The sequence below is a fragment of the Vigna unguiculata genome, chromosome 9, assembly GCF_004118075.2.
Source record: "Vigna unguiculata cultivar IT97K-499-35 chromosome 9, ASM411807v1, whole genome shotgun sequence".
Taxonomy (NCBI): domain Eukaryota; kingdom Viridiplantae; phylum Streptophyta; class Magnoliopsida; order Fabales; family Fabaceae; genus Vigna; species Vigna unguiculata.
Window position 1 is genome coordinate 28,733,164 of NC_040287.1, and position 27,244 is coordinate 28,760,407.

At 31.1% G+C, this 27,244-nt stretch overlaps 1 protein-coding gene across 1 annotated transcript; it reads left to right on the forward strand.

Moving 5' to 3' along the window:
- The first annotated feature begins 14,425 nt into the window (after window positions 1-14,425).
- Window positions 14,426-19,874, forward strand: LOC114162752 (probable inactive receptor kinase At5g10020). Its single transcript, XM_028046719.1, has 3 exons — window positions 14,426-15,585; window positions 16,502-18,106; window positions 19,030-19,874. Exons 1-3 carry the CDS (start codon window positions 14,637-14,639, stop codon window positions 19,605-19,607), a joined length of 3,132 nt encoding a protein of 1,043 aa, XP_027902520.1. The 5' UTR covers window positions 14,426-14,636; the 3' UTR covers window positions 19,608-19,874.
- Window positions 19,875-27,244: the final 7,370 nt, after the last annotated feature.

A 27,244-nucleotide genomic window follows, 5' to 3' on the forward strand; every position in this document is an offset into this window, starting at 1 on the left:
GAAACAATAGGCATGTTAATAAAAGAATCGAAAGACAGATTGTCGGTTTATTTTTTATATAATAAAACCTTGCAATAATTTTTGTACAATTTTTTTGGTAACGGTTAGAAGTGGACTTTAAGCCTAATTCAATTTCACAAAACCGGCTTATAAGGTGAGGATTGTACTCACTTATTTATTTATTTATTTATTTATATATATATATATATATATATATATATATATATATATTGTGAAATTGACCTTATCTATTGTTGACGTGAGATTTCTAACCCTAATTATAACAAATTATAACACAAATAAAAAGAAAATAGGAAAAGACAAATACTATTTTGCTTTAGAGCTAGCGTGACTCCGATGGTGGAGGGATAATCATCGTCACTTTTCTGAGTTAAGTGGCTTGTTAGAATTAAAAATGGGTCAGATAGATGGCTTTAATTAAAGATTTCTACAAATGAAATAATTACTTTTTTTATATCAGAATATTATTTAAAGAAAAACATATACTGTTTTTAAAAAATTTCAAGAGCACGCAATCAAGATTTTAGCTATAAATTGTACAAAGCAAGGAAAGAAGAAAAATACAAGAGATAGTTAGATTCAGCTGTTTAATCACTTCAATGAGATCACACCTTTAAAAATATTTTATTTAGTGTGTGAATTTAACTTTATACCAATTTATATAATTATTTTAAGTCTACACTTGTTTTTTACAATTTTATCTTTATTCTTACAATATTTGGATAACTATTTTTTTATGAAAACTGTTGTATTAAATGTTATTTTATTTTGACAGTTGTTTTTAGTACGTCAGACTAGTATGGACATTTATGCACCACAGTCACTATGTTTCTACAAGTTAACATAAAGGGGATTATATTATAAACTAACTAAAAACTATATCGCAAATATAAATTTTAAAATAATTACATAAAAATCGATAATTTTGTTTATTAATGAGAGCTGGCTGAATGATACTGTAAGTAAAAATCACTTATACTACCCGTGCATTTAAATTAAATAACCATTTTTTTTCACTTTTAAACTTAAGATAGTTATATAAACTTTTATTCCTGCAAAATCTTAGTGTTGTACACTTTTTTTTTCATGTTTGTTATACTGTAAAAATTAAATTCAAGAAGTGAAATCTGAAAAGCTGCTTGCCCAACAATAAACAAAAGACGATGTAGATTTCAGTATTTTGTTCTGTGACGACAATTGGCATATGTTACATGAAAAAATAATAATGGAACATTGAGTATTTGTCCTCGCCATTCTGGCATGTTTCTGCATAGAGTCAACGCACAATAATTTCCAGAAAGTTTTGGACAAACAAAAAGTTCCGTACGCTACACTGTGCATAAACTTTTTATAGAAACTATGATAACTAATCTGAAAAACACTTTTTCCTTTACATAGTTTTTGCAATTGACGGATATTGGATAACATAATTTAACTGCACAATTTGCAGAAAACACAGCAAGGAAATAAGCATATATTTCTAGTTTCAGACAAAGCACGAATCATTACAACTTACAACTACAGCACACTGTTGAGGAAAGAAACAAATTAGTGAGAGATGAATGACTTCACAACACAAACAATGAAGCAAAGTGTGTGATCATGTCTAAGGCAAAGAGTTGGTGTAGATGTAGTCTTCATTCTCCGAAACACTTTCTTCCAACCCACCATTTTTTCCTTCCTTGCACTCAAAATCTTCTTTTTCACTGCACCCACCTTCTCCCCTCTACACAAATAAACATGATAACATTAATTTTACTTTAAAAGACCTTAAGAAGTGAATCTTAATTTTAATTTACTCTTGTAAAATTGATTTATAAGACGAGAGTCATATTTACTAATAGATTGTAAATCCGGCTTATTTTCGGTTGATGTGAGATCTCTAATGCATTCTATTTATATTGAGACATATACATCTTAAACTAAATATTTAAACTGAGACATATACTTAAAGTTTTGGGTTGAGAGTGATGTTACTGTCTTATATAATTAGGTTCAAGTTTGATTGGTGTTGTATCTTTCCAGTAAAAATCTCCTCTGTAAATCTAATAAGTGGTATCAATTAGTAAACCTAACACCTGCAACCACTTATATAGTTGAAAATTTATCTTAAACGATTTGATTTGAGATCTCTCCCTTATAAGCTTTTTCATTTCTTAAAAATGCACAAGCTTAATGAATTACATTCAAGAAATAAAAGAAAAAACAGCCGATGTATATATATACATATGAAGAGTGGTAAAACTCACAACAGTGGTAGAACTCTGAGAACCCAGAAGTCGTCCGTTGGTAAGTTGTTGTCCTTGAACAACAGTGAAGATGAAAAGCAGGAAGAGAAGCAATGCTGGTTTGAAGAGTCTCATTTTCATTATTCTAACTTTGGAACCTTTAAAATGAAACTATGAAAGGTTAGAACTTGCTCAGATTAAAAGCATGATTCATCAAAAAAACAAAAAACAAAAAAAACAAAGAACTATAAAAGATTAGCTTGTTCTTATCACCATGTACGGTTACTTCAAAATTAGCGAATTATCTGTCTTATACAAATACATGAAACCACTCTTAGTATTATATCTTTAAACCTAGGAAGAAGAGCCTTTTAATCTATTAACTTTGCTCTTTATACCTTAAACTTTAATTTTATTTTTATTAGTACTTAAATCTTAATTTTTTTTAAGTTTAATTACTTTTTTATCATTGCTTTTGTTTAAAAATGTCAAATTGGTCTTCTAATTTTTTTAAATTTCAATTTAGTCTCAAATTTTAAAAAATTGATACTATTTGATCATTTTCGTTAATTTTTTTGAAACGGATCAATAATTTTTTTATCAAAATTGAAATTGTTAATAAGGATAATTTGTTTTATTAGCATAATTAACATAATTATAGTGTCAATTTTGATAAAAAAAATTATTGATTCGCTTCAAAAAATTTAACGAAAGAGACCAAATTGCATTATTTTTTTAAAAATCGGGACCAAATTGAAACTTAAAAAAATTAGAGAACCAATTTGACATTTTTGAACAAAAACAGGGACAAAAAATAACTAAACCTTTTTTAAATAAGCATTTTGAAATTTTATTTTATTCTAATTATTTTTTAACATTAATTAACCTTTTATAAATAGTTTTTTTGCTATCATGAGTTAAATATTTCCATTGAAGATCAATAATTTTCTTCTATTTATTAATTTTTACCTATTAATATATAATAAAGTAGGATTTTGTAAATAAAAAAAAATCAGAAACTAATTAAATACGTGATTCGTCTGAATTTTTTTTTCTTTCAAGAGTTTATTTTTGTTGTGTACTTCTTGGGGATATTTTACCATGCATTCAATTCAATCAAGAGAAACACAATCTTAGAATAGACTTACAAAATAAAATATTATTATTTTTTAATGTAATAGTATAATATACTAAATAGTATAATAAAAGTAAAATAAATTTAAATTTTCTTAAAATGTCACTAAAAATAAAAAAATAAAGTCATATATGAAAATAAATAAATAAATCTAATACATAGCATATTTAAGTTCAACCACTATACTGGTTCACGCTCATATGGACAAAACCAATCTCCCCGATTAACAAGTTTGATTATTAAAACATAAAGACAAAGACAAACTTTAACAATAAAAAAATTTAAGGAATCTATAATAAATTTTGTTCTTAAAAGCACAATAGATTAATGATAGGTATTTTATCTATTAATAAAAATTTAAGTTTTAATGTGGGAATCTTGTTACTTTTGAGTGAGGCATACAACTCATTAAACTAAAAGATAAATAATAAGAGTTAAGGAAAAATCAAGAAAATATTATCAATTCGGATATATTTAAGTTGCTAACTTGGGCCTCCATCCATACTTGAACGTCTTCACTATTAAAGCCCAATTTAGTCTATTGCCATGCACTGTGTTAAAAATTAAAATATAGTTATCTACGACAAAAAATTGTTTGGTCATATTTGTTATATATCCTAATTTTCCTTATAATTTTACCAATACTTTAAATCCTAATACACAAATTATTTTGTATCTGCTAATTTGCTAAATATTACAAATTTTTCTACCTCGTTTTTTTTTTCTTCACAAGCCTGCTTCGATGAGTTTTTGCATATGTTATGTTTGTTGAAGTATTAATTGAAGTCGTAAACTTGAAATTGATAATATTATTTGCTGTAGCGGTGTTCCAATGTTAGTACAGATAACACTAAGGTAAATTATTAATGTTGTAATATTAGTAAATTTCATTTTCCTTTCATTTTCAAAACTTTGTATATTTTTAAAATTTGAAAAAGTTATGCATAGTATACAAGGTTAAGTGTCCTGATTTAATTGCTATTTATCCTAAGACAATTCATGTTATTTTTAAATTTATTGATGCATTTTTTTTTTGGATTTTTGAATTAAAATTAAAGTTACTTAAAAAAATATCATCTCATGATAAAAGAAAAAATTGTAAGAAATTTAATTATTAAAAAATTATTTTTCTTTTAAATTATTCTTTTGTTACGCAAATTTTCTTTTCTCTCAAATGACTGGTGTACTTTCCCCTCGAATCATTTGCAAAAGTAATAGATATTTAATTGTCATATAATTTCAATTATAATTTGATACTATATTCTATAAATATTTATACAGTTATAATTTTTCTTTAAAATTTGACTTAAAATTATGTAATTTTTCAATTAAATTTTTATTTTATTATAATATTCTTTGAAAACAAATTATTTAATTAATATTTAAAATAATGTAAATACAAACACAAATATAAATATATCTATTACCCAATACAACAGTAATAAGTACGATTTTTTCATGAATAAAAAAAAAATCAAATTCACTAATAAATATCAACTATTATCAATTATAATTTTAAATATTTACTTCTCAAATAAAATTACATTAAACATCACTATAAATACTTACTTTACATTTTCCTTACATAATCTTTGAAATTAAACACAATATTAACTATAAATATTTACTTTACATCTGCCTCACATGATCTTTGAAATCAGACAACATCGACAACGTTACCCTTAAATTTCTTCCAATCATGCAAGAGGTTATAGATATCAACATGGACATAACATCACGAAAACAAAATACAAATACGAAAAGAATAAACAGCATTGACTTATATTGTCTTATCAACTTTTTATCTTGATAAACAATTTTTTTTTTTTTAGAATGAAGTATTGAATTTACTATTCAAGCTTTGCGTAGTTAATATGATCACCTACATGCTTATGCCTGATAATAAAATAATAAAGATCAAAATATGGAGTAGATAAATAATTTAAATGTTATGTTAATAAAGTTCGTTACATACACAAAAAGACAAAAAAGAAAGTGTGGAATTGTATATTTTAAACAAATTTGTACTTGATTGTTTTTCTTCTTTTTCTTACAATATTTTAAAGATCCTTTCCTTAAATGAGTAAAAGAAATAGAAAGATAATAAATTTTATATGGATTTGTCTCAATCACCGAGCACTTGTCACAAAAAAATAAAAAAAATAAAATCGTATTATTCTTTTTAGTTGGTTTCCAAGCATATACTCTAAGTTAAAGTATTTTTAGTAGTCTCTCTATACACTCCCAATAAATAAAGAGAAAGTGTTAAAACCCAAACTTTAAAAATAGACAAATATAACATATAAGTTCAAAGTTTTCGGTTAAAACAATTGGAGAGAGAATAATATAGAACTTTTGTAAAACTTGAGTAGTGAATATATTAAGTGGGATTTTATTCTTTATTCTCATAAGTCCAGATTTTTTATTGATTTTTTTTTATGTTATTCTCTGTTGATCATTAAATATACACTGTGTTGATATTTTAAATATTTTTTAATATATTTTAAAACGTCAAAATTAACGTTAAATAATAGATTTGTTTCGCACAATAAAAAAACAACACATAAAAAAATCAACAAAGAATCCAAATTCACCATTTTTAGTCTAGGATATTTAAAATAGTAAATGTTAAATAATTAATAGATTTAAGATATAAATATTTATTGATAATTGATTTTTGAATGTCAGTTCGTATCTACCTAAAATATAACAAGGATAACGTTAATTAATATCTTACAATAACTTCTGAAAGATAAAGAAACAATTGATTAAAATGCTTTTACATTTTTTTTTTTAATGAAAACTTATATTTTTACATAACTCATATGGTGATAAATTGGGTAATATTGATATAGACTAGAAACTTAACGTCATGAAATGAGTTATTTAATTGCGTACCTGACATTTTTTTTAAGGAACATATTGAGTTAATGAATTTTCAGTTTTTATAAACTTATTATCAGGTTTGGATGTTTCCCAATAAGTGGCTTATTATGTTTTCTTTTTACACATATTAGATATATTATTTTTAATGAGCTTACAAGTATCTTAATTTCATTTTATTTTTGTAATAATACTTGATATGAAAATGCTTATTTTTATATAAAAAATATCAATGCTTATATGATATTAACTTGCTAACGAATGTTTGAAGACACTTGCAGATAATTTACAAAAGAGGGGTTATATCTAATAAATTCCACATCGCATAGGAGTTGAGGTCAAGTGAAGTTTAAATACTTCTTCCTTCCTCTATCTTTCGAGGTGTCTTTTAAAGACAAAATCGTGACAAAACTCCATACAAAAAAATGGACAATACCTCAAGAATGCAGTTGTTATTCTTAACAATGCTGCTGGACTTGTTGTCTGTTCCGGTACGCTCCAAAGCGGACGGGAACACGTTGGTTGAACCTAACGATGCTGCTGGACGTGACGAAGTTCCAGGCTCCAAAGCGAATAATACCTCGGAAACATAATGGTTGAACGATGGATGTTTTGATAGGTGGAAGGTCCTATTGATCATGCAATTAAGCAGGTGGATTGACTTCCTCATACCGAGCCATCCAACAGACAATTTGGTTGTCTTAGCAAGCTGGTTTTATCAGGGTTTGGGCCCGAGGTTAGTTTGTCCCTTTGAGAGAATGTCAGACTGGGCTTAAGGCTGATCCATTTTGTCTAAACGGTAACAATTTCTGGCGAAGGGTCGCGTCACATTTATCAAGGGCTCTACACTCCCTTACACATGAGTGATGATGATGAAAAGTCTTTTCTCTCCCTTCGCAAGGGTGACATGGCGCGATCGCGTCAGTGGATACGCGACTAAGGAGCGTTGGTAGCTATTAGAGCAAAATGTCATCAAGTGAAGCGTTTTGACTTTCAAGTCGTCTAAATATTGAGTGCTTTGTCCTCTTATTCACTTTTCCAAGTTTCTCTTCATGCCTTTCTTTCGTCTTTCGACTTTTGCCTCCGTCTCTCTGCTTGTGTCCTGTGCTCCCTCACTTTTGCGTCTCTATTCTTCTCTTTCTCTAGGTATGTCATTTGATTCATCTTCTGGGAGTGATGAGGGTAGGTCCCCGCTAGACAGGGAGATTACCCCTATATATGAGGGCTCTACTACCGAGACCTCTTCCTCTTTTGATAAGAGTGTTCCTCATTGGAACACCTTTATGTAGTTCCTCCCTTTACGAGGGCTTTATCGGGGGGTCATGTTCGCATCTCCTTTTTCGAGGAAGAAGGTGGTGACCTCTGCTCAAAAGGGTAAGGTTGCCGTAGTCGGGCGTCCTGCAAAAGGGTTTTGTTACCCTTTACTCCTGGGTGGCAGACGATGCTTTCAAGTATGACTCCGAGTACTTGATAGAGGATAGAGTGGAAACTTTCTTGGCCACCTTCCCTCTTTGCCTGGTTGGGCTTGAGGTCGTCCCATGTACCCCTAAAGATGGGGTTTACCATCGGCCTGGAAAGTAGGAGGACAACTTTGTTTTTGCGTACGAGTTCTTCAAGACCCTTGGGGTTTCCTTCTCGTTGTTTGTGTTTTAATGCGACCTTCTTTCCAGTCATTTAGTGGCCCCAAGCCAACTTCATCATAATAGTTGGGGCTTAGCGCCAAAAGAAAGTTGTGAGGGAGAACCCACAACAATAATAGATTTCATCCCCTCTACACAGCTATTTGTACCATCTCCTTCTGCCAATCATTGAGGAGCACCCTCTAGGCTTTCGCCTGAGTTCTCCCTCATTGTTAGATCCATAAAATCCTGCTCACCTATCGCAACCTCAACCGTTAAGGACTCTTGTAGGGGCTCTTCAAAAGGAATCCCCTTCCCCTAAGGAGGAGGTTCGGGGGTAAGCCTCGTTGTCGGGACAACGATCTCACCAATCACAACTTTCTCATATAATGAGTGCCACCCCTGAGGGACCCCTGTTGCTCCACCTTAACGGCCTCTCCAACAACCTTGACAATAGAGCTCGGATCCGATTAAATCTCTTCCTTTGTCTTCTTGGCAATAAGGAGTTTCACCATAGGAGGAGAATAAGCATGTTTAGCAAAAGCGTGCCTGACTTGTCCCGAGCTCACATGACCCTGGTTCATCCTAGCCTGGTCTGTCTCTAGACCTTGACATTAAAGATTTTAGATGTCATGATCCTGCAAAACATATAAGATCAAATCAATATACAAGCAGAGAAGAATGAAGATGCAAAAGCGAGGGAACAGAGGCAGTGGCGAAACCTTGAGAAAAAATTTTAGGGGGGCCAAATTATATTTGTTATATATAAATTATTTTCAATAATTGAATCAGAACTAAAGCTTGGTGCAATATCCTTTCAATATAGATTATCATAGTGATTGCTAAAAATCTAGTCTCCATCTTATTTTCCAACCTGTTCTTGATTATTTTCATTGCAAAAAAAAAGATCTTTAGCTATAGATTTTTCGGTTGTAGATGTAGAATTTTTTGTTCAAGTTCTATCACTGATGACGTAGACACATTTTCTTCATCTTCATTACAAGCCCTCCTCTTGAAAAAAGAATTTTTTTTCTCTTTACCCATAATTTTTCTAATATAAATTTGTCACCTCTCACCTATTTAGAAAAAGATAAAATTATGAATACCCCAAATTAAATCTTAAAATTAAGACTCGATATTTTAAGAAAACTAATAGCTTCTAAATTATTAATTTCCCTTACCTTATAGTAGATTCCTAATCTTGCTTTTCCCTTATACAACTTCAAAACCTAAAATAGTTCTATTTACACAAAGAAGAGTTTGATCAACAATTAGAACATGATTTTATGATCTTTGACAAATATAGATATGCCTAGAGTGTAAAAAAGTCACAAACAAGAGAAAAACATACTGGTTCAAAAAAAAATGGTAAAAAAAGAACTTACTCAAAAGAAGAAATTGTTTGGTCTAAAATGTTTCTTAACTCCTCAATTTTGTCGTGGTACAATTTGATTTTGAAAATATAAAAAAATGATGGTGAAAATTGAGATAGAAATAAGAGAAGAGAAAGAGATAAAGACACGAAAGAGAGAGAAATCAAATATAAAAGTAGAAGAAATTATAATAGAGAAAGAAAATATAATTTTTAAGTTTTAAATTTTTTTTAAACTAAATTAATATAAATAAAATAATAATATATAAATATATTTTTAAAAAATATATATAAAATATAATAAAATAAAAAATTGTGGGGGAGACATGGCTCCCCTCTGTCAACATAATGGTCCGCCCCTGAGCGGAGGATGCAAGCGGAGAGAGGAAGGCAAAAGTCGAAAGACGAGAGAAAGGCGCGAAGAGAAACTTATAAAATTGAATGAGAGGACAAAACACTCAATATTTAGACGATTTGAAACGTCAAAACACTTCACTTAACGTTTTCCTCCAACCACTACCAATGTTCCTTAGTCACGTATCCACCAACGTGATCATGCCACGTCATCCTTGCGAAAGCAAAGAAAAGACTTTTCACCATCATCACACATGCTCAAGGGGGATAAAGCTCTTGATAAATCAACGCAACCCTTTGCCAATAAGTGTTATCGTTTGGGCAAAAGGGATCAACCTTGAGCCTAGCCTAACGTTCTCTCACAGGGAAGGATTGGCCTCGAGCCCAAACCAAGCTAGCTCGGTGCAATCACCAAAAGCTCAGCTTGAGAAAACCAGCTTGTTAAGACAACCAGATTGTTTGTTAGATGGCCCGGTCTGAGAAAGTCGATCCACCTATAGAGTTTCAGGCTAACCATGAGACCCGTCGTGATCACGATCAACACCACACCCCTACATATCAAACTTTTGAGCTAAGGGGCTTATGTGCATTCCCAACTTAATTTGGCATGAAAATAGGTCCATTAATCATAATTAAGTACCCATTAAGTCTCCCCCTCATCAATTAGGATTGTGCATTAATTGGCCATATCTCGACAATTTAGATATGCCTTAATGACAGGTAAATAATTATTGTGATCAGTCCAACTTAATTGCAGGACCAACAGGTAGACCCTATTTATATTGGCTCCACTTTATGACACAAGGCATTGATCTTTTAAACACATAACATCCCTTGCATGTCATAATTCACAACTCTTACTAACTTGAGCATTGGAGAGTTTTCTGCAAGTGGATTCCCTCTCAGTGGCATCATCACGTGAAACACTTGAAGCAATCAGGACCTTCCACCTATCAAAACATCCACCTCAAGATTTGGGTAAGAACATTTTTCATATTACCGATTTAGATTCGCTTTTAAAAAAATTACGGATGGGATGAAATACTCAACTATAATTAAAGTTGTCAACGCCATTGGTAACTTCATATTGAAGTCGTAAATGTCATTGGACAATTCAATTTTAAAAATACTGAAATTGTATGTAACATATTTAACATTGACGACTTCAATATAATGAAGTTACGTACACGAAAAATAACTTAACCCCATCCGTAATTTTTTTAAAAATGAAATAGATCAATAATACAAAAAAAAATTTAACCCTTTTGTAAATTAACCCACACTTGCTGAAGTGTTAGTATGCAAACATAAAGTTGATACTAGGAAAGTGTTTATAAAAATTATCGATTACAAAATATTTATACAAAATATTAAAAAAATTAAACTTTTACATAAATACATTTTTGTCTTTTTCATCAACATATATTATTATCTTTATGATTGAGCTGGTTTTATTTTATTTTATTTTTTCATTTTCCGTTTTCTAATTTAAATAGTCAACTTATTATTTTTATTATAGAATTAAAATAAGTTTTGAAAAAAAAGAATCTTTAAGAACTAAACGTATATTATTTTTAAATCAGAATACAAAAATAGTAAGTTTTAATTTGAAAGGAGAAGAAAAACCGCCTAAATTGAAGGGAAAAAGATAACTAAGATTGAAATTTATTTTAATATCTTTTGTGAAAACTTATTTAAAATTTTTAAACGATATAACTATTTAATATAATATGAATAATATTTAATTAACCATTGAGTGTTTCGATAAAAGAAGAACTTTATTGTGTACACTGGTACTGTTAGAATAATAATAAAAATGTAAATAAATTTTTTATAATAATACCTTTTTAGGGTATTTTTTCAGTTAGTCTTTTCTAAATATTGGTCCTTGCCCGTGACATTGGATAAAACTAATTAATTAATTTTATTAAAGGTTTCAAATGAATTTATAAATAAATAGTACACAAATTAGTTTAATAAATATATTCTTTTAATGTTTAACTAGTAAAAGTACTTATAATGTAATGTGTGTTTAGTTTTTTTTATAATAATAACAAATAATTATTGTTATTGTTAGTAATATAATGTAAGATTAAATACAAATAATTTTTATAATCTATAACAATATATAAAGAGATTCTCTTCTTTTGTGTCTACATTTCAAAATACCAATTTTATCCTTTAAAATATAATTATTTATTAAATTTTTCAAAATTGATCAAAATTTTTACAAACTTTTTTTATAAAATCGTCTATATCTGCTTTCTCTTTTTCTCTATTTATCAACTGTCATTCTCTCATTTCTTCTTATATATTTCACTTTATTTTTAATAAATATAATTTTATTTTATATATTTTATATATTAACTTAATAACATTACATTATCATCACCTTTACTAATATAATATTACGTATATTTAAAAATTGTGTACACACATGCGCAACAGCGCTTGGGTGTGCGCTAGTTTTATTATAAATAACTTTTTATTATTATTTTGTAGGTAATTCTTTAGAAAAGAAATCTTCTTTTTATATAAATATAGATATTTCTTTCTCCAAAGTTTATGAGTATTTTTATTGTAAATTTGTGAAAAACTAAATTTAAAATCATCTTATAAAAATTAATCAATTAATTTGATTTGTATTTTTTTTGTAAAATATTAGGGTGTAGGATTTTAATAAATTTATTTTTATTTAATTAAATTAGTAAAAATAATAATTTTTATAAGTGAATTTCTTAAAATAACTAATATATATAATTTTATAATTTTTAAATTTTAAATACAAAATAGAAATGACATGACTCTGAACAGAAAAAAAAACATGAAAAAGAAAATGAAGGAGAGAGCTACTTTTGGATGAATTGGATGCGAATAAATGAACTACTCAAGATTAAATAGAAAAAAAAATATGAATAAACAAGTTCTTTAAAAGAAACATACACAACATGTAGTATCATTATTGAATTTTGGAAATTGAAATTAACAAGGACTATGGATTATGCGGGGTGACCAACTAAAATACTCAATTATGTCACGTTTTTTTGACTTACAAACTGATTCGTATGATCCACCCCACACTATTATCCTTAAATTTTTTTCTTATGATGATTTTTTTAATGCATAATTAATTAATTTTAATAAAGATATAAAGTAATTTTTTATCAAAAGAAAGTTTAAAAAATAAATTAATTTTGATTTAATGTAATTAACGTGGAAGTTCATGACACATGATATTCGAAAGTCAAATGATTTTATTAGAAAAAAAGACATGATGTAGTTTCAAGGAAAGATGGAATAATATTTTAGTGCGGATAATCTGTAAGACACTTTAAACTTTAATAATTCAATTCAAGCTCATTGAAATTATTCAAGGAAGCAAAGTTCCTTTATTCATTTTTTTTTTCCATTCACAATGAATTTTATTTTTCTCAATTTTATTTACGTTTTTTATCCTAAATATTGTTATTGTTATTTTTTTGGGTGACATGCAAATTCAAAACTACAAAAGTTGACAACTAATCAACGTGGTTTAATAAATAATAAATCTTAAATAGTGATACCCAAAGATACACCAATGTCATTTTCTTTATTAAGGAAGTGGTAGCAATGAATAGGAAAGAGTATATAGCAATGACTTTTAGGATCTGTTGATGGAGAATGAGATGATTGATCATTGAAATCAATGGTCGAAGATACAAACCCCATAACATGTGTTAATGGAAGATAAGATAGGAATATAATATAATAGAATAGGTGTGTCATTATTCTATTTGCACCCTCCCACTCCTTATCTGTCACTTAACGCCGTTTCTTTTCATCTTCTCCCGTCGTCAAGTCCCTCTCTGTATTTAACTTCATTCTTTACCGTTTCAACCCTTATGCTTTTGGCCTTTTCTGTATATTCATTATTCATAAAAGCCACCATCAGAATAAATAATTTTAATTATTTAATATAAATGTAATTAGGCAATTACCCAATCAGTGCACTGTGTGGTGAATCAAGTTGACATAATTAAATTGAACAATTTTGTATTAATTGATTGACATTTATTATAATATTATTGTAAAGGATAGTTTGTGTAGGAGTTAGCGAAAGACTAAAGAAATAAAATATTTGGCAACAAGCTGTCATTACCTGTAGAGTATAAGTATAAAAAATGTTGATTTGTTAATAAATAACGAAGACATTGATTCAGCAATGAATGAGTAATGCGCTGGTATAGAAAGTGTGTGAAACTTAAAAAAAGGGAAGCATTAAACAGTTATTAATTTTGTATTGAGAAGTTAATTAATTAATTAATTAAATTTGAGATTTACCTTTGGAAGAAGGACCACAGAGTATTAAGAGAAGAGGGATAAAAAGGGAAAGGAAGAAGAAGATGGTTAGGCGGTTGGGTTTTTATTGAGGATGATTCGTAGTGAAGTGTAACCACTGACTCTGTTCGGAAAAAGACGAAAAACATAAGCACAACCCACGCCCACAAACCTACATAACAAACACAACAAATTATTAAGGCCAGACACACGGTGACGCCGTTAATTGCATGTGACACCAGACATACATGGACGGAGAAACGGAACAGAAAGTTGCCGTTGGTAACCGAAGAGAGAGGACGAAGAGGTTGTCCTTTACAGACTGTAGTTACTCGGTCGCCCCCACCAACCAACACTCTCCACCTGACCCCTCCCATTCTCATATTTCTCTATCTTTCTTTTATTTTTTAAATTTTTAAATCAAATATCAAATATCTATAATAATAATAATAATAATAATTAAAAGAAAAACCAAACCCTACTCCTGCTACTACACTACACTTTCTCTCTGCTCTTCTTCCTCCATCTATCATCCAATGTTAATGTTGTTGATGTTAACTTCTTACCCCTAGGGTTCCTCTTTCTCTCTCTACCCTCTCTCTCTTTCTCTCTCTCTCTCTCTTTCTCTTTCTCTCTGTAGATGAATAATTAAGGTGTCTCTGTCTCTCTTTCTCTTTCTCTTTCTGCTTCCATCCACATTGACTCCGATGAATTCCCCACCCAACCTCTTCATCCCGCTTCTTCTTCTTCTTCTTCTCTTCTTCACTGTCTTTTCCGCTTCTTCCTCCGCCTCACTCCCGGAGCTTCGATCTCTCATGGAATTCAAGAAGGGGATAACTCATGATCCGCAGAACCTTCTAGAATCGTGGGCTCCGGCGGCGGTGGCCGAGGCCAACGCCGCCTGTCCTTCTACTTGGCAGGGCATTGTTTGCGACGAGGAGTCCGGCAACGTTACCGGAATCGTCCTCGACCACCTTCGCCTCGGCGGTGAGCTCAAGTTTCACACTCTCCTCGACCTCAAGATGCTCAGAAACCTCTCACTCTCCGGCAACGATTTCACCGGAAGGTTGCCTCCTTCCCTGGGGTCGCTCTCCTCCCTCCAGCATTTGGATCTTTCGCTGAACAAGTTCTACGGCCCCATCCCCGCGCGGATCAACGACCTTTGGGGTCTTAATTACCTCAATTTGTCCAACAACCAGTTCAAGGGCGGCTTCCCCAGTGGCCTCTCCAACCTTCAGCAGCTCCGAGTTCTCGATTTGCATGCCAACGCTCTCTGGGCGGAAATTGGGGACATCCTCTCTACGCTCCGGAATGTGGAGCGCGTGGATTTGAGTCTTAACCAGTTCTTTGGCGGACTTTCCCTCACTGTGGAGAATATTTCTGGATTGGCCAACACAGTACATTTTCTTAACCTCAGTAACAACAACTTGAACGGTCACTTCTTTAAGAACTCCACCATTGGCCTGTTTCGCAACTTGCAAGTTTTGGACTTGAGTAATAATTCCATCACTGGGGAGCTTCCTTCTTTTGGCTCATTACCCGCACTTCGCGTTCTTAGGCTTCCACGGAACCAACTGTTTGGCTCCGTGCCCGAGGAGTTGTTGCAAACTTCAGTGCCACTGGAAGAATTGGATCTTAGCGTCAACGGGTTTACCGGTAACAAAATCTCTTTCAAGTTTTTGTGGAGGCAGAATTGCCACCATTTAAAGCTCTGGTTATGGGAATTAGATTCTTGAAATTTTATTATTATTATCTTTTGTTATATTCCGCCCTCTTACTGCTTGAACCTACATGGGAAACTGGTAAGGTGAAACTTGCGCGGGTGTGCATTTGATTGGTTGTTTGTGTGCATGCGCATGCAGTGTTGTAATGTTAGATGCCCGAGAACCGGAGACCTTTATTTTTATCTTAGAATTTCTTTTGCCGAAGAGGCGACTGGCTGTGAGTGGAAGGGGACAGTTTTTTTAGTGAAAGTTCATGATGTTTTGCATGTGCTTGAGTGGAAACCATGATGCATGCAGCTAGAATCAGTATGTGTTTGTTAGTAGGGCGAGAGAAGGGAGGTCCGGTAGGAGATGGGGGCAGAGAGAGAGAGAGAATACTATATAAAAGGAGAAATGGTGCTTAACTCAATTACGTTTCTTTTTATGAAACGTTCTTTATGGATGGTCTTCCTTATCTCCAGTAAGGAACAGTTAGTTTGACTTCTCTGCATACCTGGTGTTTGGCTTTTTTATCACATTTGCTAGTGCAGTGATGACTTATGGTTTTAGAATTCGCGTGCTATATTTTCTCTCTCTATGAATTTATAGTGTTTACTCTTGGCTTTTGCAAGTGCCTTTATTCTACTGACTATATATCTTTTAAGGCTACTGTTTTTTCATTTTGCAATTGAATTTACTTGTTTCAAGTGTATACCAATTTGGTTCCACAGTTGTCGGGAAATTTTGCTTGAGTATCTTTTAACTAATTAAATAAATGATAATTTATCATGGTTTATGAAGAATTTGAGAGAAATAAGACGGTAAATTCAGTACTCCGTTAATTTATTTGCGTTTCTTTTTGTGTACAGGCTCAATAGATGCAATCAACTCTACAAGTTTAAATATTTTGAATCTTTCATCCAATAGTTTGTCAGGATCCTTGCCAACTTCTTTGAGAAGATGTACTGTCATTGACATTAGCAGAAATATGTTATCTGGTGACATTTCTGTCATACAGAACTGGGAAGCCCCACTGGAGGTTATTAATTTGAGTTCAAACAAGCTGTCAGGATCCTTGCCCCCTACTTTAGGAACCTATTCAAAATTGTCTACAGTTGATTTAAGTTTAAATGAGCTCAAGGGATCCATTCCACGAGGTTTAGTTACTTCACCATCAGTGACAAGACTGAATCTTTCTGGAAATCAACTTACAGGGCAACTTCTGCTTCAAGGTTCAGGAGCCAGTGAGTTACTCCTTATGCCTCCTTATCAACTAATGGAATATCTTGATGTATCTAACAACTCCTTAGAAGGCGCCTTGCCTTCTGAAATAGATAGGATGAGTGTCCTCAAACTGCTGAATGTGGCTAGGAATGAGTTTTCCGGACCACTGCCTAGTGAATTGAACAAACTTCTTTATTTGGAGCACCTTGATTTGTCTAACAACAAATTTTCTGGAAATATTCCTGATAAGCTTTCATCCAGCTTAACTGTATTTAACGTGTCCAATAATGATCTATCTGGTCGAGTTCCAGAAAATTTGCGGCAGTTCTCTCCTTCATCCTTTCGCCCTGGAAATGCAAAGTTGGTGTTACCAAATGATTCTCCTGAGACTTCTTCGGTGCCTGATAACATTCCAGATAAAGGTAGACGTCATAGTTCAAAGGGTAATATCAGGATAGCAATTATTCTTGCCTCTGTAGGTGCTGCTATTATGATTGCTTTTGTTTTATTGGCTTATCATCGAACACAACTAAAAGAATTTCATGGAAGAAGTGAGTTCACTGGTCAAAATACCAGAAGAGACGTCAAGTTAGGAGGACTTTCGAGGTCTTCCCTCTTCAAGTTCAATACAAATGTTCAACCCCCAACAACCTCATTGAGCTTTTCTAATGACCACCTCCTGACTTCCAATTCGAGGTCACTCTCTGGTGGACAGTCAGAGTTTGTAACTGAAATTTCTGAGCATGGCTTAATGCAGGGAATGGTGGCTACTAGTTCAGCATCTGTAAATCCTAATTTGATGGATAACCCTCCCACTTCATCTGGAAGGAAGTCTTCTCCTGGTTCCCCATTGTCATCCTCACCCCGTTTCATAGAGGCTTGTGAAAAGCCAGTGATGTTGGATGTTTACTCACCGGATCGGTTGGCTGGGGAATTGTTTTTCCTGGACTCTTCCCTGGCATTCACTGCAGAGGAATTATCTCGAGCACCAGCTGAAGTTCTTGGTAGAAGTAGCCATGGCACTTTATATAAAGCAACTTTGGACAGTGGTCATATGTTGACTGTAAAATGGTTACGGGTGGGATTGGTGAAACATAAAAAGGAATTTGCTAGAGAAGTTAAAAGGATTGGTTCTATGAGGCATCCAAACATTGTTCCATTGCTAGCATACTATTGGGGGCCTAGGGAACAAGAAAGGCTTCTTTTAGCTGACTATATACATGGGGACAATTTGGCCCTTCATCTCTATGGTAATAGTTTGCTTTTCTGTCAACATATCTAAATTCCATCCCATACATTTTCAATTTTGTGCCTTTTTCATGGATATTTTTCTTTGCTTGCGTTTGTCATGTCCTATGGTCTTTCGTTGTGCTATACTTATTATTTTTGGACGTTTTCCGTTTAGAAATTAGAAGTACTTTCTGGACAGAACTTGGGTTTAGTTAGTACCTTAGGTTCTTTTAGTTTTTTTTTTTTAATCAAAATTGGAGTATTACCTCAGTATCCGTGCAATAAAGGTTGGCATTACTTATTGGCATTGATTGTCTTGGTGAAGCTTTAATTTTAGTTAGAGAACATCAAGACTCAATAGCACTTAAGACGAAGCTTTAATATCCTTATACCTAAGCATCCAATTATATTTCTTGAATTGTGTATAAGAATCATTGTGTGGATTTTGTGGCCTTGACTTTCATTGCCTCTTCATGCTGCTCTGGGTGTAGATATCATATAGCTTGTTCAAATTGGACCTGCTATAACGTCTTGTTTCTTTTTTCATTTGAAATAAAAAAAAAATGTTAAACAGCATGATGCTGCCTTCAATCTTATGTCATTTGTCAATTTTCACCTGCCTTCTCCCAATAGCTGGCAGACAAAGGGTCATCTCGGATAGTGGTTTGTAAGTCTTGCTGCTGTACAGGCTCCATGGCTCTATCTAGGTGTATTGTAGAGTTTTCCTTGGCTATTTCTTGGTCTATTGCAGAGTTTCAGCCTTCAGCCTGTGTCTGTCTAAGTGTTGGGGGTATTTTTTTGTCATGGTATCTTTGAGGTACAGCTTGTCAGACAGTTAGCATAAATCATATTTAAAGCTCTCGAATTCTCTGCTCAGGATTTTTTTGACACGATATGAGCTTTTTGTTAGCTGAATGTAATATCAATGTATCTGTTTGCACAGAGAGCACACCCCGAAGGTACTCCCCATTATCATTCAGCCAGAGAATAAAAGTTGCTGTTGATGTTGCACGATGTCTTCTATACCTTCATGACCGAGGACTTCCCCATGGAAATCTGAAGCCCACAAATATAGTTTTAGCAGGCCCTGATTTCAGTGCTCGTCTTACGGACTATGGTCTGCACCGGCTGATGACACCGGCTGGAATTGCAGAACAGATACTCAACCTTGGAGCACTTGGATACCGTGCTCCGGAACTTGCTGCTGCATCCAAACCGGTTCCATCGTTTAAGGCGGATGTGTATGCTCTTGGTGTGATCCTAATGGAATTGTTGACAAGAAAAAGTGCAGGTGACATAATATCAGGGCAGTCAGGTGCTGTTGATCTTACAGATTGGGTTAGGCTGTGTGAGCGAGAAGGAAGGGTAATGGACTGTATCGACAGAGACATTGCAGGTGGAGAAGAATCCTCCAAAGAGATGGATGAATTGCTTGGAATATCTCTCAGGTGTATTCTCCCTGTAAATGAGAGGCCTAACATCAGACAAGTTTTTGACGATCTGTGTTCAATATCCGTTTGAAATTTTTGTACATGCGTCTGGGAATTAGTTTTTATTTTTGGTTCCTCGACCCATTGTTGTTATTTGCTCATTCTTTGTATCCATCTTGTCTCTCCTCTTAATTGGTTTCTTGCCTTATTTTGGGCTCATCATTATATTCTTTTCTCCTATTTTTCTCTTTTATTAGAAAAACAAAACAGTATTTCTTGTAAAGCGACAATCATTGATTAATCGACAGTGTTTGTGTTTTGATTTGAAACGGATTTGTTTCAATTCTTTTTCTCTTTACCTCCAGTGTGTACTCTACTTTTTTGGACCTTTTCTTTTATGTTTTCTCGTTGAAATCTTCGAAAAGTAAATATTCGTTGTTAAATTCTCAGTCGATCGGATAATGGTGAATCAGGCGTTTCCTGACCAATACGGCCGAACAGATAAGCTTTGTCTTTATTTATTTGATCATAAGAATCATAGCATGTGCGGTTAGTTATGTAAAGTCTTCGGTGACAATTTCAGGAATTGATTTTTCAACATTGTGTATGTTTTCTTTAGACCATAATTTACGCATATTACAGCCAATCACGCCTAATTCAAATATTGATGGCTGAATATGTATTCAATTTTTCTAACAATCATCGATTAAAAACGGTAGTCAAAATAGATTACTATTAGTATTTGGTCTTAATATAGTAGACTACATTTTATATATTTCATTTAGTACAAAAGATGGAACTGATTGATAGGATTTATGACCCTAGTTTGTTAGTTGTTAACATTTTTTCTGCTGTCTAAGACCTACAGAATTGTTGAATAAAAGTGAAATTACGCAATTCATATTTCGCAGTTTTTTCTAGCTTTTATATTTTTAAATACTTAACAAATTAATGTCAATAGTACTTATCCGTTACTTGTCGTTTTTAAATGTTGTTTGGATAAAAATACGTTGTCATCTGCTACCCGCTATTTTAAATATAGTTTTTTTTTTTTTAAAAAAAAAACATCAATCCCATTTGAAAATAACATTTTGGTCACACAAAATATTGATTAAAATTTTAAAAAATTAACTAAACTTAATATAATATAGCTAAATCATATCAAATCTTACAAGGATGTAATTGTAAGAACATATTCGTTACTAAATATTATTCTCTAAAAAAAATAGTAAAGAAAGTTAGTTTATATGACAATGGATTAATAATTATAAAATAAAGTAATAAAAGTAAATTAAAACAAAATAATGAAAATTTAAATAATTTTTTTTTTAATAATAAAATAAAAGAGTTATAAATAACTTGAAGCAAAATAATAAAACGTTGGCTAATAAATAACGGTTACACAAACCATGGTTATCACTGAGAACTCTTTAAAGAAGTTGAAAAACCTACATTTTCTAAGGTAGAATTGGTAGTGGAGTATATTGCAATAAAAGGAAAAGGAATAGTGGTAATTGAAGGTCAAACTAGTTTGAAATTGATTTTAGATGTTTTATATGTTCCTTAAATTAACCAAAACCTTTTTTAGTGTTCCTCAATTGTTTGAAAAAGATTATAGGTGTTGGTTGAAGACAACTGCATGATTAAAGATTCAAAAGGCATAAAAGTATTTAAAGTTTGAATAAAAGGCAAAACCTTTGCCTTGGACTTCATGAGCGAAGAATAAGTTGCATTGCACAAAGAGCTCAGCAGTACAATATTTTGGCATAAAAGATTGGACCATTTTCATAATATTGTTCTAATATTCATGAAGAAGAATAATATGGTGAAAGACATGCTCGATATAGAAGAAGAACTCCCTACATGTATTGCCTGCCAATATAGAAAGCAAATAAGACTCCCATTTCCACAAAATAAGACTTGGAAAGGCCAAACAAAAACTACAATTGGTACACACAGATGTTGGATGTCCTGCGACACATTATCATTGAATGGTAGTAAGTACTATATTTTTTCATTGATAAAACAAAAATGTGTTGGATTTATTTATGAAGCTTAAATATGAAGTTGTTGACATTATTTGGAAGTTTAAAACTTGGGTGGAAATTCAATCATATCTGACAATAAAACTAAATATACCTCTAAGAAAGATGCATGTGTAAAACACCAACTAATAACCCTTTATTCACCTCAACAAAATGACATTGCAAAAAGGAAAAATAAAAAATTATGGAGATGACTAAGTGCTTGCTTCACAACAAAGTGTTGCCAAAAAATTCTGGGCGGAAGCTATAAATAGGACAATATTTTTATTCAATAGGTTACGACAAAAGCTTTACAACAAAGAATTCATTTTGAAGCATGGTATGATTACAAAGTTGAGCTAGTTAATTAAAGACATTTAGTTGCTTGTGTTTCTTTTATATTCCTCATATTAAGAGAGACAAATTGGACAGGAAAGAAAAACCTGAAATTTTTGTGGACTATAACTTAATTTCAAAGGCCTACAAAATCTATATCCCACACAACAACAAAGTAATTGTTAGTAAGGATGTAAAAGTCTTGGACTTTGATTGTTTGAGCTAGGAAGGCAACAATAAGCTTGAACTTCAGGTGGAGAATGAAGATGTGGATGATGAACATGTTAGAGGAACAATATTACTTTCTTACATCTATTAAAGGTATGTAATGTTGTTATCATGAAACTTGTTGGATATGAAGAGGCTTCGACTAACTAGAGGTTGATAAATGTTATGAAAGTGGAGCTCAACATGATTGAAAAAAATAAAATCAGATGTGGGAGTTGGTGGTCAAACCTAATTATAAAAAAACCATTGGAGTAAAGTGGATTTATAGAACCAAGTTTAATCATGACAATTCTATGAAGAAGTATAAGGCACGACTTGTTGTCAAGGGATATGCCTAAATGTTTGATTTAGATTTCTCTAAAGATGAGGTTCTTGCTATCCCACTCCTAGAGGTTGGAATGTTCTTATTAATGTACTTCATGAAGGAGATAAAGCTAATGAAGATCCTTTTTTTTTTTTAATTTGAATAATTTATATTACATGAATTAAGTTTGATGAATTATTTAGAAATTGATTAATTTTGTAAACTTAAAATTTGATTAAGTATTGTCAATGAATTAATTTTATTTTCATGGATGTGTGTTTGGTGATATTATATTTGTATAAAAAATAAAATCTACGATTTGTGTTACAATTTCACGATTTACGATTGAGATCTTCACGATCCTAAACATAATCTTGATTTTAATTACCTTGCTTGAAAGGCAGTGACAATGGAATTCATAAGTCTCCTAAGATATGTAGCCATGAATCCACATCACCTTTCCATTGGTAACATCTGTTAAGTTCTTTACTTTTTCATTGCAAAGCTATGATCATCATGCTCTACCTTGATGGTAGTGTTCTTTGCTACATGTCTATGTGGAGTGACCGTCTTGGTCATGATCTATCTAATTGTAAAAAATTACAATAGGATGCCACTGTAATTTCTAGTAGGAAGAAAGCAATTGGTACAAAAATACAACAACATTATCGTCCTAAGGTAGTGGACCCTATTGTGGGGAAGATATTAGCACCACACAATGTTCGTCTAAGATGACTTCCTTCAATTAAGTGAACAAAATAAAAGTAAATTTTTAATATATTTGTTTTCCCTAAAAATTAAAACAAAACCATGCAAATGGTGAAGAGAAAAAATATTTATTTGGAATCAGAACTCAAATTCGCATATTAAAAAGCACTAACAAAGGACAATAGCAATTGATATGGTGATTAAGTGATTAAGCAAGTTCAAGGAATATTCCCACTGAACATTAAGATAACCAAGGTTATTTAGATGTAAAATGTCCATAGATTTATATTTTAATAATTTTTTTTGTTATTTAAAAATATTAATACATATATACATACATACACACATGCATGATGGTTCAAGAAATGACAGTTAAAACCATCATATTTTGCATATAAAATATTGCAGTTATGTAACTATCGTATTATGCTGTAAAAATTGACGATTTTAAACAACAACCATATTAAGACTACTACAATTTACATTATTTTTTTAATGAAACCTGAACAATAGCAAACATATTGTTTAGAGGAAAAGTAAAAAGCTTGAAGAAACTATTGTATAAAAAATAAAAAGAATACTAATATAAATATTAAAAATGACTATCATCCATTGTAGTTGGTAAAAAGTCGACAATTTTCAAGAATTAAAAATAGTCTCAAATGTTAAGATGAGTTGGTATCAAGATTATCTATGCAATCTATCTTTTCTTTTTATCATGTAAAGTTGTTTTCATAAAATATTGTTTCAGATAGAAAAAATAAATCCTTTATGACTAACTTAATTAACTTTATAAAATCGGTTATTTTTTAAGATAAGATTTACATCTACCTATAGATGGTAAATTTATTTTATCTTTAATCGATGTGAGATTTCAATATAGTCTCTCCACTTTGAAACATAATTGAGTAAGAGAAATATTTATGAGTGATTCAATAACGGTCTGATAGCTGATAGTATGATAATCCAACAAGTACTAAGTTCTCATAGGATATGTTTTAAACAACTTTTATACTATTTTAAATCGTAAACCTAATTTAATCTTATAAAATTGATTTATGTACCGTGATTTGCACCTATTTATTTTCTGAATTCAATGAGAGAATTGGTCTTCAACCTCAATTTTGGCATCGTTGTTACCTTCCTTCAAACTTCACTCACTTCTTGCTGAATGAATAATGCTTACAACACTGCTGGTGTGACAGACATGTAAGGAAACTGTCATCCTTTATACAATTTCTAGGTTCTAAATGTTAAAGTGGTCCACTTCATTTACGACAATTACAAAATAAGTCCAACAATTTTTGCCAAACTAGTTACCACAATTGGGCCTCAAGTTATCTTTTTGGCCCAGTTATACAACATTGTTTTAGTATGCTTTATCTATTTTGGGACTTCAAATTTAGGTTAGGAACAGATAAAGGTGTAGCGTTTGTCTTTTTTCTTTTTTTTTTAAATCTTTTATATGTTATGAAGAGGGTAAGTTATAAAAAAATAATTGTTTCTATTCTATCTTTTTATACTTCCATTAGAAGAAATCAAGTTCCTAAACCAACAAAATCTGCATCTCTCAACTATATGTTACTAAATTTTAATGGCTAAACTAATACTTTCAACACATAATTTTGAAAATAATAAAATAAAATAAAATTGTACCAATGTATAAATATTACATATTACTAGCGTAAACACAGGCGCTATCGCACCTGTATGTACGCATTTTTTGAATTATGTTTATAATTGATGATATTGTAATGTTATTAAGTTAATAATTGATGATATCGTAATGTTATTAAGTTAATGAACAAAATAAAAGTATATTTATAAAAATTAAAGTGAAATGTATGGAGAAAATATGAGAAAAATAATTGTTGATGAATAGTAGAAGAAAAAAGAAGAAGGAGATAAGTAAATAATTTTATAAAAACTTGTAAAATTAACCATTCATTTTTAAAAATTTAATAAATAATTAAATTGTAAAGGGTAAAGTTAAAATTATGAAATGTGGATACAAAAGAGGGAATCCCCTTTATATATAGTTATAGATAATATTATTTGGGCTTCTTACTAGTTTTACTCATCTATATTGACTAATTTTTTCAGTAGCTTCATACCTTCTTTCCTTGTTTGAAAACATTATGGACTGCATTATTTGGAAATTTATTTTAGTTTGTACAAAATTTAAAAATATATTATACATTGTATAATTTTGAAACGTATTATAAATTAACAATTTAAATGAATTTATAGAATTAATAGTATATTTTGGAGTACACAATTTATAACATATTTTGGAGCGCATAATTTAGAATATGTTTTTGGGTTGTGTAATTTGAAAAAAAATTGCATTTTACAATTTATAATAAATTTTCAAATTGCATAATCTAAAATTACATGTATAATAATTTAATTAAACTTTATTTTCAAATATAATTTTACACTTAATTTAATAAAAATATATTACACTAATAAATTGTTTTTTGGAGATTATTTTAGTTGACCCAAAACTAAGATTTAACCTATTTAGACCTTAAATTGACGTGACCTAACCTAAGTATCTTAATTGTGGTAAACAGTAACAAACAAAATCTCTCAAATATAAATTTTTATACCTTCAAAAGTTAACTTTAAAGTCTGTATTGTCAATTTTAAAATTTGGCATAATTGTCCCTTTTTTTCCTTCCATTTTACTTATATAGTTTAAGTTTGGTTCCTTAAATTTAGAATATTTCATTTTCAATCCATAAAATGTCTCTATTATACAAAGTTGATTTTGTGGTCGCTCAGTGAAATAACAATCCCAAGAGCTTAGAAAAATAAAAGGCATAAATTAGTGTTCAAATGTTATTTATCAATTAATCGATTAAAACAGAATTGAATATATTAAATTGGGTAATTTAATATATTAAGCTTAGTTTAATTAAATTGCTCCTTGATGTTTATCAGAACTCCAGAATAAATTTATAAAAAAAAAATTGATTTATCACAGATCAATGCCTGAAAGTTGGAACTCTGTTTCTCTTATTAACGAAAACAGTTTTACGAGAAAGTCTGGTAGAAGCAAGATTTTTTTATTAGTAAATCAATATAAAAATATGGGTGTTTTTTTTTCTCTCTCTTAAACTCAAGTATATCGAAAATTGTAATTTATCTCGAAATGTTGATGAAAAAATATCAATTGTTTTTTTTTTAATTTAAAAGAATTTGTTGATTTTACTATCCCATTCCTTTCAATTTTTAAAAGAAAAGAGTTACCTTGTTAAGAAAATAATTTATTTTAACAATTTTTTCCTTGAAATTTTTGGAAAAATTCAATCCTCTTGAACCAACCAACTAATTATATCATGGAGTATAAATCTATTAACCATGCCTATGTATAATTAAGTAAAGGATCAATGACATTTTGATTCAATAAAAATTTTGTCATTTTATTCAAACAACAAATGTGGTCCTCGGGTCAATTAAAATGTCAAGTTGAATTAAAACCTTCGGCACACAATTGAAGTGTATTTATTGGTTCTTGTTTAGGGGAAACATGCAAACATTACTAAACCAAAATAAAAGAGATGTGAAAATGTAATAGTTTTGGGTTAGGGTGTGATAGCAACATCCATAGGTACACTTATTATTTTCGTCTTAATTACGTGTGTGTTCCTATTTTGATTTGTTTTAATACTTCTGCTACCATAAAAATGAGTGTGAAGCCAATGTTGTTTTGATTGTTTGTTTCAACATTGTTATTTAGTAGATTTTATGTTTTTGTTGGCAGTCCCATACAGGGGTGGCAATGCGGGCAGACCCGGCCCGTTTAGGCTCGTCCGCATAAGGTCCGCACAACGCGGGCTGGTCCGTCTTGTTCTGCACACTTTCTGCGGACTGCAAACACTGATTTGCCCTGCATATTTTTTGGCCCGCGGGCTGGCCCACTTATTTTTATTTTTTTATTTTTTTTTAATTTTTATGATAAAACTTTCAATGTTTAAAAATTAGGAAACTTTAAGAAGTTCACAAAATTAAGTAAAGACTTTGGGGTATTGGATGATAAATTGATAATTCAACATTTTCATCATATTCATACTATGACATACACAATGTATTCTTTAAATTTTAGCACATTAAAAAAATACA

What these genes read in the sequence shown, in the direction of transcription:
- LOC114162752 (XM_028046719.1), top strand. Translation starts at nt 14,637, where the DNA reads ATGAATTCCCCACCCAACCTCTTCATCCCGCTTCTTCTTCTTCTTCTT. An exon ending in TAGCGTCAACGGGTTTACCG is followed by an intron (nt 15,586 to 16,501) that starts GTAACAAAATCT and finishes TTTTGTGTACAG; the next exon opens with GCTCAATAGATGCAATCAAC. An exon ending in TTTGGCCCTTCATCTCTATG is followed by an intron (nt 18,107 to 19,029) that starts GTAATAGTTTGC and finishes CTGTTTGCACAG; the next exon opens with AGAGCACACCCCGAAGGTAC.